Source organism: Chiloscyllium punctatum, chromosome 17 (genome assembly GCF_047496795.1).
Source record: "Chiloscyllium punctatum isolate Juve2018m chromosome 17, sChiPun1.3, whole genome shotgun sequence".
Classification (NCBI taxonomy): domain Eukaryota; kingdom Metazoa; phylum Chordata; class Chondrichthyes; order Orectolobiformes; family Hemiscylliidae; genus Chiloscyllium; species Chiloscyllium punctatum.
The window spans coordinates 69,257,220-69,274,402 of NC_092755.1; the positions used below are offsets into that span (position 1 = coordinate 69,257,220).

The 17,183-nt window shown below is 37.6% G+C and overlaps 1 protein-coding gene across 12 annotated transcripts in view; it reads left to right on the forward strand.

Moving 5' to 3' along the window:
- mtmr3 (myotubularin related protein 3) overlaps positions 1 to 13,269 on the forward strand; it is a 143,105-nt gene extending 129,836 nt beyond the window's left edge. For 9 of the 12 annotated variants that reach the window (XM_072587377.1, XM_072587378.1, XM_072587383.1 and 6 more), the window contains 3 exons: positions 482 to 570; positions 4,417 to 4,443; positions 11,088 to 13,269. In XM_072587377.1, the coding sequence (XP_072443478.1) occupies positions 482 to 570; positions 4,417 to 4,443; positions 11,088 to 11,259 (288 nt within the window). In that variant the 3' untranslated portion in view covers positions 11,260 to 13,269. Of the gene's footprint in view, positions 1 to 481; positions 571 to 1,163; positions 2,727 to 4,416; positions 4,444 to 11,087 lie in introns of those variants that run through there. The other 3 variants (XM_072587382.1, XM_072587387.1, XM_072587384.1) reach the window with 2 other exon arrangements.
- The last annotated feature ends 3,914 nt before the right edge of the window (positions 13,270 to 17,183 follow it).

Sequence of the window (17,183 nt, forward strand, 5' to 3'; positions counted from 1 at the left end):
TTGCGATATCATTGCTCTCTGTTGTCTGAAATATTAAAATTATCCATTGTAAATTAAAATTCCGAGTTTAGTTTTTATTTTCTCTCTTGCGTATTACTGATGCTCCTCCAGAATCCTTTTTCTTTTGTTACTAAAAACATCTGGCTGTTTTGTTTGTGTGTTTCACACTTTCTCTGTGCACGTCTACATTTAATTGATTTCTAGGGAATGTTGTTTTAGGTGGACATTGTGATTTTCCAGTAGGAAACTTGTACATCAAAACCCTCCAGAATTCAATTCATACAGTCAATTATTTTGTCTGTGAGCATAGTAGGGATAAGCAATATTTAAAAGTTCAGTTTTTCCACACAGCAGTTTGAATTCATAATGAAGGGTAAGAATTTGTTACTTAGAAGACTAAAGTGCAGTTAAAATTTGGAAACTTAGGGTTGTATCTTTTTCAAAAAATACTGTTTCTTGATTTCCCAATGTCTCATCGTAGGTGACTCGATGGTACCCTGATCATTTGGCTCCACAATGCTATGGCTGTGAAAGTCGATTTTGGCTGGCTAGCAGAAAGCACCACTGCAGGTACTGTATACAAAATATTGCACAGATGTAGCTAGATGTGTTTCTTTTGTCTACTCTTGTTTTTCATATGATGTGCCAGTTAGCTTAGACTATTACATAAACATGGATGCAATTAAATTTTTTAAAAAGGCTATAACCATGTTCATTTATTTATATCTAAAAAAAATCACTACGTTAAACATATATGACTCAATGCCATACTAGCTACTAAAGATTCTTCAACTATGACATTTATAAACAGGATATGGTTCAAGGAGTAGATCCATGTTATGATCTTTACAACATTGAATTTTGTTTTTGGCTAGCTATAACTTTAATGCAGACTGAAATCTTCCATTTAAAATGTGTAGTTCAGTTGTTTACCACTTATATAGTATTCCATACCAAATGGTTTGAAACTTTTTATGCTGTAAAAATTTAGTTGTAATTATATGTTTCAGAGTTTGTGTTGTTGGTCCTTCAATCAGTTTATGTTCAACAATTCATTCTCACTATCTACAAATGAATTTCCATTGATATGTTTTACTTGTCAAAATAATACAGGAAACAAGATTTTTGCTGTACTTTTTCTCAACTAAATACAATTTTCTTAGAGAGATCCTGTATATCAAAGGAATTCAGAAGACATGAACAACATATGCACCCCCAACAGTTACAAAGTGCTAAATCTTTGGGAGCCAATTCTCTACCATCGTGTTTTCTTTAAACAAGTGATTCATTTACAGGAATGTAGCCACACCTTCCTTATTAGTTTTTCTTCTTACTCAGCCTTAAGCTGATTTACGATATACTATCATCCTAGATTGAACTGTCACTGTCACTTTCACTAGTCCCTCTCTAGTTGTGTTGGAGATTATTATTCTAAATAATACATTTTGGTTTTAAATAGCTAATATAGCATTGTACAATAACGTGGTCTGTGACCTAGCTAACATGCTGTAGAAAGGAAAAACAGATATGAAATGGAGGACGTAAATAAGGACTTTTCCAACAGTGAACCAGCACATAATTAAGAAGCATGTAGTTTCTGGGTGCACAATGTGGCAATGAACTGCTGCATCTGGTCCAATGAACACGAAGCCACATGAGCAGATGGATAGAAATAACTTAGCACCTTTCAGAATGCCCAAAGTTCTTCATAGCCAGAGAATTACTTTTGCAGTGTTATTACTGTTCTAATGTGAGAAATGCAAAGCTAACTTACACAGAGGAAGTCTCTCAATCAATAATATGAGAATTACTAAAAATCTCTTTTCATTGAGATTGAGTAGGGAGAACTCATGGTTTTCTTTCATAGAATAGGTCATGAAAGAGTTAATACAAAAGGACATTTTAAAATTCATCTTGAAAGAGTTGGAAAATGGTAGAAGGAAGAGAATTCCAGACGTTATGACGCAGATAGCGAAGCAGAGAAACGTCGCTGCATAAGAGGTCAAAATTCAAACAGCTCTTGGTTAGTTACATGGCTAGAACACCAGGGAGTGGGTGAAGCCATGGATGGATTTGAAAGCAGGATGAGATAATGTTTTTGTTTTCCTCAGTAATGCACCAATATTATCGAACAAAATAGGTATGGAACCTATTAACAAGTCTATTTGCTATGAGGCAGTTGTGCAACTTTGTACCCACTTCTTGTTTTCCCTTCTATGAATGTTCAAAACTGTTTCTATTTCAAAGCAGTAAAACTGAGGTTTGAATCTCCTTGTTTATTTGCTCATCTCAGCCTATTTGTGCTGCAGTACTCTGTGATACTCCATAAATTGGATACTTTCAAGGAATTTCAAAGAATCTCTTCTCCATCTCCCATCAGCCACAATTTAATCTTTTTGAAGTTGAAGATGTTCAAGTTGGAAAGAAAGCATACAATGAATTGCATTGACACAGTAGATCCAAATTAGAATGCAGTTTTCAGCAGAGAGCTATGTTCTTTACAACAGTAGCAATAGACATTCCTACCAGGTGCAATGATGTAAGCTGGATGTCCTCACATTACAGAACCAATAAAACATGTTGAAGTATTCTCTTTAATCATTAGTTTGTCAGCACCCCAGAAAATTCCAGTCTTCTAAAAGTGTATTTTTAAAATGAAACAATTCATTCAAAATTCTTGACACAAATCCTATAATAATAAAAATATCATGCTTTTTTTTTCAGTGTGTATATTTCTAAATGCTGAAAAAACTTTGTGATTTCATTTCAAATGTTTAAATTCTTCTTTTCCCTCTTTTTTTTTTTACTTATAGCTATTTGTAGATGTAGTTTTGTTCAGTAGTATTTTTGAACATTTATTTCTGTGACTCCAAAGGTCCCATTGTCCATTTTGAAGTAAGAACATCTTTGGAAAAAATGGCCTCTTTTCTAAAACAGGTTGAAAAACATTTTTCAGGCAACTGAGTGCCAGCTTTAAGGATAATATAACCATGTCACAGACTTGAACAGTTCAATCTTTTGGTTTGACAAAGACCAGTATAGAAGTTATTTTATCTACAAAGCTGTTTGTGAAACAAGAGAGGTCATTTGTGATGAAGTAATGGTCACCACTGTTTACACTTGAAGATAAGATATTTTAGGTGCATTCACTCCCCCGTCTGAGAAAATAATTTTTAAAATTTTACTTCAAATCTTGGAGAATTTCAAATATTGCAATAAGTTTTGTTTTAGTAATGTTTTCTGTGTAATTGTTAAACATTGTTCAAGCACAATACAGAACTGGACATGCAACCAAATAAAGGTTCCATTTTTAAAACTGATTGCCTTGTTCACATTTCTGTTGGTGTTCTGTCTTTGCAACATGTTATAATGAGTCATAATTTCCTCCAGTTAAATTTCAAAGACCAAAACATCCGTACTGAACCCTTGCCAGAGTGCCTACAGTTTACTACTGTATCTTTTCCTACTCACTTGGGCTGTACTAAAGATCCATAAGTTCAGGGTCTTTCATGATACAGGGCAGTTTCCAATCCATATCTTCACCAATGTTAAGACTACTTGCTTCTATTTCTACAACATTTATAGTATCGTTCTCCTCTCAATCAAAATATTTATTCCTGGCTTTATCATTGCACACCAACCACATCTGTGACACCTTCTTTGCCTCTAAAGCTTCACCATCCATACAAGTTATCCAAAACTCCAGTGCCAAATCTTGGATCATATTCATTTCTAGTTTACTTCCACTTTTCTCAATGTACAGTGACTCCAGTTGCTAATTTACCCATCAACTTGTTCCCCTTCCTCCAAAAGCAGAACAAATGGGACGTTCCTTCCATAGCTCTATTCACCTTATCTCTGAATTCTATTATCTGTATAGTCTGTTGTAACCTTTAACTTAACTCTGATTTCCTCTAATGTATTTCTCCCACCTTGTTAGGCTCAGCTGAGTCAAACCTATTCTATCAAACTCCTCTTCATTTCCTTTCTCCCTATGTGTAAATCCCTTTCCAAAGTCTAGATTTTAGTAGTCTTTGCCACTTCATCCCCACACCTGTGCACAATGCCCAGGTGTTTCTCTATAAAGAATCTTAGAGTGTTTTATGTTCAAGGCAGGACAGAATCTGATTAGTTTCCATGACATATTGACATCACTTCAGAGTGAGTGTTAAACAAGTAATGTTTAATGAAGGGGATTTTTAAGTGATGCTTCTGTTTTGCGAATTAATACTCAATAGACCGTGCTTCCTCTCTTAAGGTAATATTATTGGTAATAACTTGCATATTTCAAAAATGCTTCTATCATTATAAAGTAGCAGCATATTGTTTTTCATTTGTTTGTATCCCCTCGCTGTTACCCTGCTGATTTGCACCTTTTCCTTAGTTTCCCTCTGAGCTGTTTTTTCCATCTTGCAGGGACAGGGAGCCTGTTGATGACACATGGTGAGCATTTTCAACAGTCTTCTCTGTCTCTTGTTTGTCTTCATTTCCTGGTGATGTTGACTTAGCATTTACTTGTGTCTTAATCACTAAACTTTCCCCTTCAATTTGAGACCATGTTTAATTTAATTCGAAGTAATTACAAGTTTAAAAAAGACCTATCCCCAAATGGTATTTATGAGTCATGTTAAAATTACAAAACTTGCTAAATAGTAAACAAATTAACTTCTGCATTTATCACCGCTTTATTGCACACATTTAATCATGCTAAACGAATGAAGCCTTTCCAATATTTTTATGTTTAGAGCACATTATGTTTTGAATCAGCTTGATCAATTGGGTGCACTCCTACATAGCATTGTAATTATTAAAATTTGGCTTATCCATACATAATATGAATTTTGTTTATTTTTTACTACTTAATTTTTACACACTTCACTTCTAAAGTATTGAGGTTTAGTTGTCCTGAATATCAGCAGAAAGTACACCTTTTAACCGCCTTAACTTGACAACTTATTTTGAAATTTTGGATGTTTTTCTTTAAGCTTCTTGTTAAAACAATGCTAATGAATGTCGGTGCTCTGCATGTTAACCCTCCAAATAAAACTTTTAGTTTAATTGTTAGCTGCAGTAGTGTAATTTTGCCATTTCATTGTGTATAAAGTGATCAAAGAAGTGATGAAATCTCATTAAAACAGTTGTAGTGAGAAGTTTGTTCTGATCCATTCCAACTGATCCATTCATTCGATATGAATGTTTAACTGCCCAATATCTTACATGATTAAACCTTGCAACAGACTTAAGAAATTAGATCCAAGAAAATAAACTGTTTTTACATTTCGTGTGTAAAACTAGTGAAAGTGGCTCATCTAATCTAAAGACTGTGCAAGGTATATAAAATTTAAATTGAAAAATTATTCAAAATAGAATGATTAAACGTTATTTTAAAAATTTAATACCTTTCATTGACCCAGTAAATTAGAAGAAACTTTGGAAACATTTGTTTCATTTTAGTTTGATTTTTGGAAAAGATCTCAAATCTTACACTTACAATGTAGCTATCTATTTAAGTTACGAGATGCTACCTTACATTGAGCTCTTTTATCCAATGATCATTTGATACTCGTGAAAGACAAATTATCATAATCCAGACTAATTCTACTTCCAAGACCCATAAACTGGAAAACATTTAGACTTTACCAGTCATGAGTCAACTCTAAGCTTATAGTGAAAATCACTGAGAAAAGGACAGTGTGGGAAGGAAGGTGAGTCTGCAGAGGGATATAGACAAGTTTTATGCTCTGTTTCTTTGAAATAAAGGCCGACATTCAATTTTCCTTTCTTACCTGATGAGCTTCTATGCTAGATTTTTGTGATTTATGCACAAGGACTCTCAAATCCCTTTGTACTGTACCTTTCTACAGTCTTTATCTATTTAAATAATATTCAGCTCTTCTATTCTTTCTGCCAAAATACATAACCTCACATTTTCCTACATTAAATCCTAGCTGCCAAGTTTTTGTTCCCTTGTCTCTATCACAGACAAAAAAAAATGCAGATGCTGGAATCCAATTTAGACAGGCAGGAGGCTGAAAGAGCACAGCAAGCCTGGCAGCATCAGGAGGTGGACAGTCAACGTTGTTTATTTCGACCTGTAAATTCTTTGTGTCATCTTCACCACTTGGCTTTCCACATATTTTTGAGTCATCCACAAAACTGACTTCTTTTTTGTACTTTCAATTCCCTAATCCAAGCTATTAACATCTGTTGCAAATAATTGTGGCCCGAGCACTGATCCCTGTGGTACTCCATGGGTTGGCTTCCTGAAAATGCCCTTTCAATTCTGTCTCCTATTTGTTAGCCAATCTTCTAACCATGCTGTGATAAAAGCAAAATACTGCAGATGCTGGAATTTGAAAAAAAAAACTAAGTGCTGGAGCAACTCAGCAGGTCTGGCAGCACCTGCAAAGAAAGAAAGTGTTAATGCTTTGAGTCCAGCAAAAGAGGTGGGGGCAAGTAGAGTGAGGGTATCCAAAGCAGCAGAGAAAAGAAGTGATAGTTGTGGTAAAGGAGAGATAGGGGTGTAAAACGGATGTAAATGAAGGTGCAAAAATAATAAAATGCATCCAGTCAACAAGTCAAAAACAAGACAGGACAGGAGAAGTGTGAGCAATATAAGTAAAATGGAGGACAGAGGTCATACTTTGAAGTTGTGGAACTCGATCTTGAATTCCTGAAACTGTGAAGTGCTCAGGTGGTGTTCCTCCAGTTTGCATTGAGCTTCTTCAGGATGGATTGCCTCATTATCTAAGGAGTTGTGACTGGAGCTGAACACTGTGCAATCATCAGTGAATATCCCCTCTTTGTATGATAAAGGAACAGCATCTGGTCTTTTCCACACATGCTGCTTAAAGGAACTATCTAAAAGCATTCTATTTACTCATTGAAGCTATTTTTCTAGTTTATATTTATATTAAGATCACCCATAATCATTGCTGTCCCTTGATCATAAAAGCATAATTTGTCTTCATCTACATACTTCCTACAACAAGGTTGCTGTATGGGGGCCTATAGATCACTCTCGCAAGTGATCGCCCACATGGCTTCGTCTTCATATAAGTATCTTCATATAACTATTCTTATTCTTCTTCACTGCTATATAGTATTAGTATTAGTATTCAGAAGAATTGGGGTGGCACGGTGGCTCAGTGGTTAGCACTGCTGCCTCACAGCACCAGGTCCCAGGTTCGAATCTAGCCTCGAGCACTGGATATGTTCTCCCCATGTCTGCATGGGTTTCCTCTGGATGCTCCGGTTTCCTCCCACAGTCCAAAGATGCGCAGGCCAGGTGAATTGGCTATGCTAAATTGCCCAAAGTGTTAGGTGCATTAGTGGAAGGGAAATGGGTCTGGGTGGGTTACTCTTTGGAGGGTTGGTGTGGACTGGTTGGGCTGAAGGGCCTGTTTCCACGCTGTAGGTAATCTAATCTAATCTAAACCCGATCTTGTCATGGTGCAAGACACACCTTTGTAATATCCATCAGATCATTTAGTGTGCACTACCAATTCACTTTGTTATTAATACTACAAATGCTAATAAAAGAACATTTGCTTTTTATTATCCTGTGTTTTGTAGCATTTAGTCTTGACTACTGATTTATTCTTCGTTTTTTTTTGTTTCTGACCTTTCCTACCAGTTTCATTGTCCTTCATACTCCACATTAGGAGTTTGCTCTCTTGTCTCAACTGTATTGTTTGATTTGTTATATTTACCTGAGCCTGATCATCCTCCTTTCCCTCCCCCAAACCACCCACAATTTAATTTAAAACCCTCTCTGTTTCCCTGGTTATGCAAGAATACCAGTCCCAGGACAGTTCAAGTGTAAGACCATCCAAACAGTACAGATCCTACATTTCAGTGCTGGTTGACCCTATCAACCAGAACGCACTTCTCCCACACCAGTCTTTGAGCATACATTCACTTCTCTAATCTTATTCCTTCTATGACAGTTTGCACATGGCTCAGATAGTAATCCAAAGATTATTATTTTTGAGGTTTTTTTTAAATTTAGCACCTAACTTCTCAGTAGAACCTCTATTCTTGTTCTACATATGTCATTGATACTAACATGGACCACGACCATTGAATCTTCCCCTTCCCACTGCAAGTCTTTTAGCCAGAACAGAGATCACACACTTCAATTCTGGGCAGACAATCTCACCACCTGAGCCCTCACTTTTTTGCTCCAGAGAACATTGTTAATTCTCTGTCACTGTACTGTCCCCTACTAATTCTGCTTTTCTCATGGAATTCTCTCTCCTTTCCTCTTCATTTGTTCATACCCCCCCACCCCCCCATCCCCCCGCACTCTCTCTCTCTCTCTCTCTCTCTCTCTCTCTCTCTCTCATATATACACACACACACACACACACCTTCGCAGTACTCACTCCTATTCAATATTCTAAAAAGCTGAAAAACAGTAAAGCTGTCAAATAATCACAAGGGCTAAGGCTGTTATTCTGTGGGACCCCTTACTTACCTCACCTTTGTATCCCTGACCACTGACCCAGTCAGAAGACCCAATTATTAGGAGTATGATCATCTCCTGGAATGAAGTGTCAGGAAACATTCCCCTCCCTAGTGTGTTACAGTGCTTGCAGCTTACTTACTGCAGATGTATTTGTTGTTCACCATGACCGCATCCAGAAGCTCCCACATTCTACAACTGCAGCGGATCTACCCTACCATCTCTAATGTGTTAATTGGTAATTGCTAATTACATCATTTATCATAAATATGGTCCACACCTTAAAAGAACAGTCCAATATTTACAATATTGCCAAAACTTGTGGGCACATTCACTGAGGTCCTTTGCTGAACACTGTTCATTCATTGCCGGAGGATGTGGTAGAGGCTGGTACAATTGCAACATTTAAGAGGCATTTAGATGGGTATATGAATAGGAAGGGTTTGGAGGTATATGGGCCAGGTGCTGGCAGGTGGGACTAGATTGGGCTGGGATATCTGGTCGGCATGGACAGGTTGGACCGAAGGGTCGGTTTCCATGCTGTACATCTCTATGACTCTACATCTTTCCCCAAGCATTAAATTCCCAGATACTGTATCCTCAAAAAGTCCTGTCTCACTCAAGTCAAGTTTTCCTCATATTGCCACGTTCCTTGATTGTATGTGCACTTTAAAATCCCTTTTTTATACAGAATTGTGATGAGTCACACTCTAGTTTATTTTCTTGCTACAGTAATCAACACCTAATCAAGTCCCTATTCAGAAAATCATGTTTCACATGATTGCTAACTGCCACTAATAGCCTATTTAACTAGGCTATTTTAACAAAAAGTCTGTTAGTTTAGATTAGATTAGATTACTTACAGTGTGGAAACAGGCCCTTCGGCCCAACAAGTCCACACCGCCCCGCCGAAGCGCAACCCACCCATACCCCTACATCTACCCCTTACCTAACACTACGGGCAATTTAGCATGGCCAATTCACCTGACTTGCACATCTTTGGACTGTGGGAGGAAACTGGAGCACCCGGAGGAAACCCACGCAGACACAGTGAGAACCTGCAAACTCCACACAGTCGGTCGCCTGAGGCGGGAATTGAACCCGGGTCTCTGGCGCTGTGAGGCAGCAGTGCTAACCACTGTGCCACCGTGCCGCCCACAGTTCTCTGTCAGAATCTGATTCTTACTTTAAGTGGAACTTTAACAAGATTTGAAAAAATTTACCAGTTGAATTGTCACCTTGAATCAAATTTCCAAATATACTGTCATTCGGGAAAAGTCTCCCTGACCCTTTGTCATTTATTTGTTGTAAGTTCACTTAACCCTGTTTGTTGCCTGCTGCTCGTGTTTAGCATGCAAATACTCCTGTGCTGTAACTTCACGATGTTGCAACTATTCCTGACATGCCTTGCTGCACTTTGATTTGAACCAAGCTTGGTTTGATGGTAATCATAGAGTGTGGATATGCTGGGCTATGAGTTTACATGTTGTGATTGATAAACTCTGTTGATGCTGATGGCCCACAGTGCCTCATGGATACCCATCTCTGGTGGTCTGTCCAGCTGGTAGGATGGGCCATAACCAAAGGTGGTCATGTCTGGGAAATTATCTATCTTTATGGAAGAATGATTGTCAGGTTGTTGCTTGACTAATCTGTGGGACAGCCCTCTCAATTCTGACACCAGCCCCTAGATGTGACTAAGGAGAACTTAAAAAGAGAGTATACAGGGCTGGGTTTGTCACTCATGTTTACAGTGTCCACGTCAATGCCAGTTGGTCAGTGTGGTTTCATGAGAGGCTTGCTAAACAAGGGCATTTAAGAGAATCTAGAGTCACATGTAGGTCAGACCAGGTAAGGACATCCTAAGGGACATAAGTGAACCAGATTTTTTTTTTACCGACATTGAACAAGCTTTTAATATTTTCGAATCACCCTGTTCAGAGATGTCATTACACACTTCCGAAGCAGGTAGAACTTGAACCTGGGTCTCCTGGCCCTGAGATAGAGACACTGTCATGGTGCTACACAAACCCTTGACAAACTTTTAATTTTCTAATCAATCTGTTTATATATAATTACACACCTCTGGAACAGGTGAGACTTCAACCTGGGCCATGTGGCTCAGAAGTAAGACCACCACTACCACTGCTGCATTACAAGAGCTCTTCAACAAGCTTTTAATTCTAGATTTATTGATTGACTTCAAATGTTGTCATCCAACATTTTGAGATTCAAATCCATATCCCAGAGCATTGTTTTGGTTCTCTGGATTACTGGTCCAGTGACATTGCCACTACCTCTCTTGGTTCTATTTTCATTATCCTCAGAAGACAAATACTTTTTGTATTTTACTGGGGGCTTGAAAGAAATGATCACCATTATATTCATGAATCCATTTACCTTTAATAATTTTTCTGTCAGTGTAAGCGTTTAGTAACTGTGAATCTTGTGCATGCAAAATCACTGATAATTGTTAAAAACTGAACTTTACTACTGGAGTTGAGTTTGATTAATATTTGTCTATGAAGAACCCAATATTTTTTGCAAGTTTAATATAAAAAGATTAAACGAGATCTTAATTAAAAGCAAAGTAATGATCTACTTATTTGTTCCTTCAAAGGAATTGTGGGAATGTGTTTTGCTCAAGTTGTTGCAACCAGAAGATCCCAGTGCCGAGTCAACAGCTTTTTGAGCCTAGCCGCGTCTGTAAATCCTGCTACAGCAGCCTTCAGCCAAATGGGTCCACGCTGGAGATAGAACTGGAGAAACCCATTGCAGCTACTTCAAACTAAAGGCAATGCCTTTCCTCCCACAAACACGCACATTTATGGGATGGTACATAAGAAGCCAAGCACTTTGGTTACTGTGCACTTGAGTGAGGACTGAATGCACAGTATTGCTTGGAAGTTGTAACAGGATGTGGTGGATGGAGATACATGTGGATAAAATAACTTAAAACTGTTTGGAAGTTTATTTTATGGTGGCTTGTGGCGATTGGGATAGAGTGGGCAGTGCAGTATATTACTGTATTAACCAAAGGCCTTAGACTTGCAGAAGTGGTAAGCAAATTTTTATCGAGCAGTCACATCAGCACACTACTCCCTCTACAGGCTTAATTGAATATATAACATCTTAAAATAGATCAGTGTTAATTATGTTCCTTTTATTTACAAAAGAAAATTGATTTTTGGCATGTGTACAGCAAGTATTATAAATGCCCTATAGTTACAGCAAAATGAATTTGCCGTGAACTGATGGGCACTGAAGGAATTATATATTTTAAGTTTTGTTTACACAATGTATGGTAAGCTCAAACATTTTTGTCTATTTGGAACAGGATTGCTTTTGAGCTTGGTGAATTAACCTTTTTCTGCTCTGATTCTGAAATGTGAATGAAGGTTAGAGGAGGTCAAGAAATAAGTTCTAGATAGGTGCCATTGGTTACGATATGATACGGGTTTCTGGGATTGTGTTTTAAATGCATTCTTTGACATTTGTCATTTCATTTTTTCATGCAAGCACTTTTTTTTTATTTTTCTCTTTGTATATAAAGAGGACAAAACGCTATTGCTAGCTATATAGCACTCTTACCTAAAAGAAATTAAGTGCTCCTTGGCCCACCATGAATAGAGATGTTTTGTTTTCCAATTTGTTTTTAAAAGCAGCAATTGCTGTAGGCATTTTTCAAAGATGTAAAGAAAATTATAAGTACAGCATTTGTATGAAGCTTATGCTAACTCTTAGCTATTTTGTTACTTTGTTATTAATGAGCAGTGTTTAATACATATGCATATATATAAAATAAAATTGTGGGCCTGTGGTTATACAGGTAAAAAAACACCAAGTGCTTTCTCTCCCATTTGACTTAGAAAATTAACTTCATGGTTAGATCATTTAAGAATGATGAGCTGTAAGGTAATCATTTAGAGCATTTTATGCAAACTCTTTCTTGTTCCCCTCTTTGTTCTGCCATTAAAGAGTTAAACAAAAATCATTGCAGCACAATTTGGATTTCAAAGTATCTTCATATCAGCCACGTTTTCCCCACTACCAAGAGGCAGGAAAGGTCCATTTTTCAGAACATAACAGCAACTGATCCTTGCAACAAACAGGAAATAATAGTTCCTATTGTTATTGCAAATTGCAGCTTGGTATTTTACCAATGCTGTGCTTTGAATTATTCTGGAATCACTTATGCATTCTTTTTAGCAAAAGGGACTAAAAATTCCATATTATAAGCCTGCTAGAGCACAGTAGAACTTTTTTTATAATATGACTAACCATACTGAATTCACATTAAAAACTGTTTTGTGAGAACATATGACAGACTGCACTTTATCAGTACATTAGTTGCTTTGTTAATACAATACCATCTTTACTTTACAGCCTTTAGTTTTTCCATGATGGACTTGAAATTAGAAATCCACCTCATCCTGGTGCTCAATTTCACACAGTTGAATGTGTTGAATACACAAAGTAACATCATCTGGGTTTAGAACTAAAGTTAAAATGCTGCTAAATTTACTTTGAACAGTCTAGTCTGATCTGTTTTTCTTTTGTCTTCTCATCCTGTCTAAGTGACTGTTATCCTTCAGTGGTAATGGTAGATACTTCTGATTGTACACTCAAGTGGAATTTGTAAAGTAGCACTTAAAGCCAGGCTTTAATTGCTTTAAGAAATGATGCCACAAAGCTGGGTGTTGAAAATGTAGTGCTTACCTGTTTGTAAGCTTTCATGGCATATACTCTTCTGTAGCCTCAGAATGATTTATTTAAATTTAAATAAATTTGTCATTTTCATATATTGTGTTTTATCTCGAATTTGAAGAGTCTGTTTTCTCTCTTAATGCTTTATATTGGGTTGAAGGGGTACTTGTTGGCATTTTAGTTGCTGCAATGATTTACCATCTACAATGGATTGAATATTTTACTGATACATTAGATAATTTCTTCTTAAGACTTTGTAGGATATTATTCGATACAGGACAACACAACCAGATAATTTATTAGGGTATTATAAATGTTTATATGAAAATAGCATGACAGGAAGAGATCACTCTTGCAAAATAATATGCCTCAGTACCTTGAGGTGATCCTTTGAACATCTTAAGTAGCTAGAAGATTTCTTGAAGTTGAAAGTTCTGACTGCATTGCTAATTATTTTGTAAATTGTTTGAATGAAAGTTTTCAATTATGTTTCTTGTTTTTGAAGATTTTCTTCTTTACAGCATGCCCAGATTTTGCTCTTCTAATTTCCACTTTCCCATCATGTTCAAACAGAATTTTGTAGCTGAGAGATTGGGTAATTTGCAACCACTCTGGTTTTCAAAATAACCCAATCAGAATTCACACATCAAATCTCTCAAAATATTGTCTATAATAATCAGGGTATTTGGTCTACGTGCCACTATGATGAACTTCTCTTCAGAATCTTTATTTTCACATGGCCATCAGCTTTGGATAATAAGTACTTGCACTTAACTGCAGCTTGATTGTATGACCACCAGTACTGCTACTTTGGCCTCCTGTTGCCATGACGGTGCACATCAAAACTGCAAATTTTAATTAATTTACTAGCAATCTTAACGTAGGATTTCTGCATTGAGATGATTCTGTTGCATTTATTTTTAGGAATAAGCATAATGAGAACTTCAACCTAACCTTTTTCTATTTGAATACAACAAATTTTGCAGTATTTTTCCTGTTAAGAGATTACATTTTACTCTGAGAGATTTCACACTGTGTGTCTTGGTTGCATTGCTCCTAGATACCACTGTGTCTGTCAGGGCCACAACCGTGCTTGTCAGTTTGAAAGGAAGGCCTGGGGACAGCAGGGTAATAATGCTTTCTTAGGACCATGTTGATTTCAAGATGACATGCCTAACCTTCCATGACAATTTTTTTTAAAATGCTTAAAAGGTTTGGCAGCTTTTGCTGTGAGAAAAACAGTTAATGTATCGGGTCAAAAATAAAATCACAGCTTATCAGGACACCAGTACAGGAGTTCCTCCGGGTCGCATGCATTCAGCTGCTTCACCAATGACCTTCCCATCATTGTGAAGTCAGAAGCAGGAACATTTGCTCATGATTGCAAAATGTTTAGCACCATTCACCAGTCCTCAAATACTGAAGCAATCTCTGCCAATATTCAGCAAGAGCTGGACATCGTCCTGATAAGAGGTAAGTAATATTCTCACCACACAAGTGACAGACAATAATCATGTCCAACAACTTCAGATTCAACTTCAGGTAATTGCATTATCATCATTAAATCTCCCACTACCAACATCCTGGAGATTACCAAAGACCAAAAGCTGAATTAGACAAGCCTTGCAAACACTGTGGCTACAAAGCAAATCAGAGGCTAGACTTTTTGCAACAAGTAACTCTTCCTCTGTGACTTCAACTACCTGGATGAGTCTAGCTGCAATAACACTCGAACTCCGTGACACTCAAGACAGAGCAGCCTGCTTGATTGGTACTCTAATCGCAATCTTCAGTGTTCACTTTCTCCAACTGCACCTTCCAAACGCATGATCACTATCAACTGGAAGGACAGGGGCAGGAAGTGCATTGAAACATCACCAGCACCATCCTGACTTCGAAATATAGGACCATTGCTTTAATGTCACTAGCTCAAGATCGTGGAACTCCCTATGCACCAACGGCATATCAACACCAATTTGACTACAGTGGTTCAAGAAGGCCTCTTACCACCTATTTCTCCAGGGCAATTAAGGATGGACAATAAATGCTGGCCTAGCCAACAACACCTATTTTCCATGAACAAACAAAAAATCTTTCAGGCAAGTTGCACAATATAATTGTTTAAACTCCAGAATGTCTGTTTACATCTTAGGTTTGGTCAACTTGATGACAGGCTGTGTTTGTACAAATAGTGTGTGCTTCATGTTGAGCAAACAGAAACTACCTGTGTGGCTTTTTCAAATTGACTTGTAAAAGTTGATGTGTGACAGTGGGTTTCATAGTCATGACAGACACGAAGCTGACCAAAATAAACAATGTAGAATTAATTTTTCGAGGCAGTCATGATAAGCTCACTGAGAACTTGTTGGTTACTATGAAATATAACTAATTTTAATTTAGGAAGGTTTCAGCATCAGGTGGGTGCTGCTTAGAAAAAGTCTTCAAATCTGTGATCAAAACTGTAGACACAATTCTAGCTGTTGCCTAACCAGTGTTTGATACATTCCTAGCATTTTATCCCTGTTTTTGTGTTCTCTACCTCTAAATCTCCTAAACTCAGCCTTTCTAAATTACAGTTTATCCTTTCATAATGATGAGCAAATTGTTCAAATTAATAAAGTCAGACTTATAATTATTTGACCTATTCTCTAACCTTTCTTACATCACCTGTAACAAATGAGGACTAGAAAATGATTCACAGAGCATGATATTTCCTACTTCATTTTCTTTTAACAGGGTGGCCTACAATCCATCCAGCCTTGATTTAAAAACTTTCAAGGATGCTAGTCCTTTCAGTAGGTCATCAAGCATAATGTGACAATATCTCATATTTCATACTCTTATTTAATTAGAATGCTTACAGTAGTCCTCCCTTTGCCCACTTCTGAGATTTTTCTTTTACTCCCTTATGGAACATGGACATCGCTGGCTGGCCAGCATTTATTGCCTGTCCCTACTTGCCCTTGAGAAGGTGTTGATGAGTTTCCTTCTCGAATTGCTGCAGTCCACGTGCTGTAAGTAGACCCACAATGCCCCGAGAGACAGAATTCCAGGATATTCCAAGTCAGGATGGTGAGTTACTTGAAAGGGAACTTGCAAATTGTGGTACTGTCATTTATCTGCTACACTTGTCCTTCTAGATGGAAGTGGTTGTGGGTTTGGAAGGTGCTGTCCAAGGATCTTTGAATTTCTGCAGTGCATCTTAGAGATAGTACACACTGCTGCTACTGAGCATCAGTGGTGGAACAAGTGGATGTTTGTGCCATATCAAGCAAGCTACTTTTATCCTGGATGGTGTCATCCTCTTGAGTGTTGTTGGAAGCAAGTGGGAGTATTCTATTACACTCCTGATTTGTGTCTTGTAGATAATGGAATGGCTTCGCTGAGTCAAGAGGTGGGTTTCTCACCAGTGTTCCTAGTCTCTGACCTGCTTTTGTAGCCAATGTATTTATATGGCAATTTTGGTTGAGTTTCTGGTCACTGGTAACACGAGAATGTTGACAGTGGGGCATTCGGTGGTGGTAACACCATTGAATGCCAAGGGGTTGCAGTTAAATTGTCTCTTATTGGAGAAGGTCATTGCCTGGCATTTGTATGCTGTAAATGTTATTTGCTACTGGTCAGCCCACGCCTGGTTATTGTTACAAATGAAAATAGATTGCTTCAGTTTCTGAGGAGTCACGAATGGTGCTGAACATTGTGCAATCATTGAACATTTCTGCTTCTGACCTTAAGATGGAGGGAAGGTCAGTGAAATAGCTGAAAATGGTTGGCTGAGGGCACTACCCTAAGGAACTCCTGCAGAAATGTGCTGGAGCTGAGATGATTGACCTCTGACAACAACAACAATCCTCTTCCTATGTGCCAGGTATGACTCAGAGGAGAGAATTTGCCCACGATACCCATTGATTCGTTTTGCTAGGGCTCCTTAATCTCACATGAGTCAAATACGGCCTGTATATCAATGACTGTTATGCTCCCCTCTGGCATTCAGCTTTTGTCCATGTTT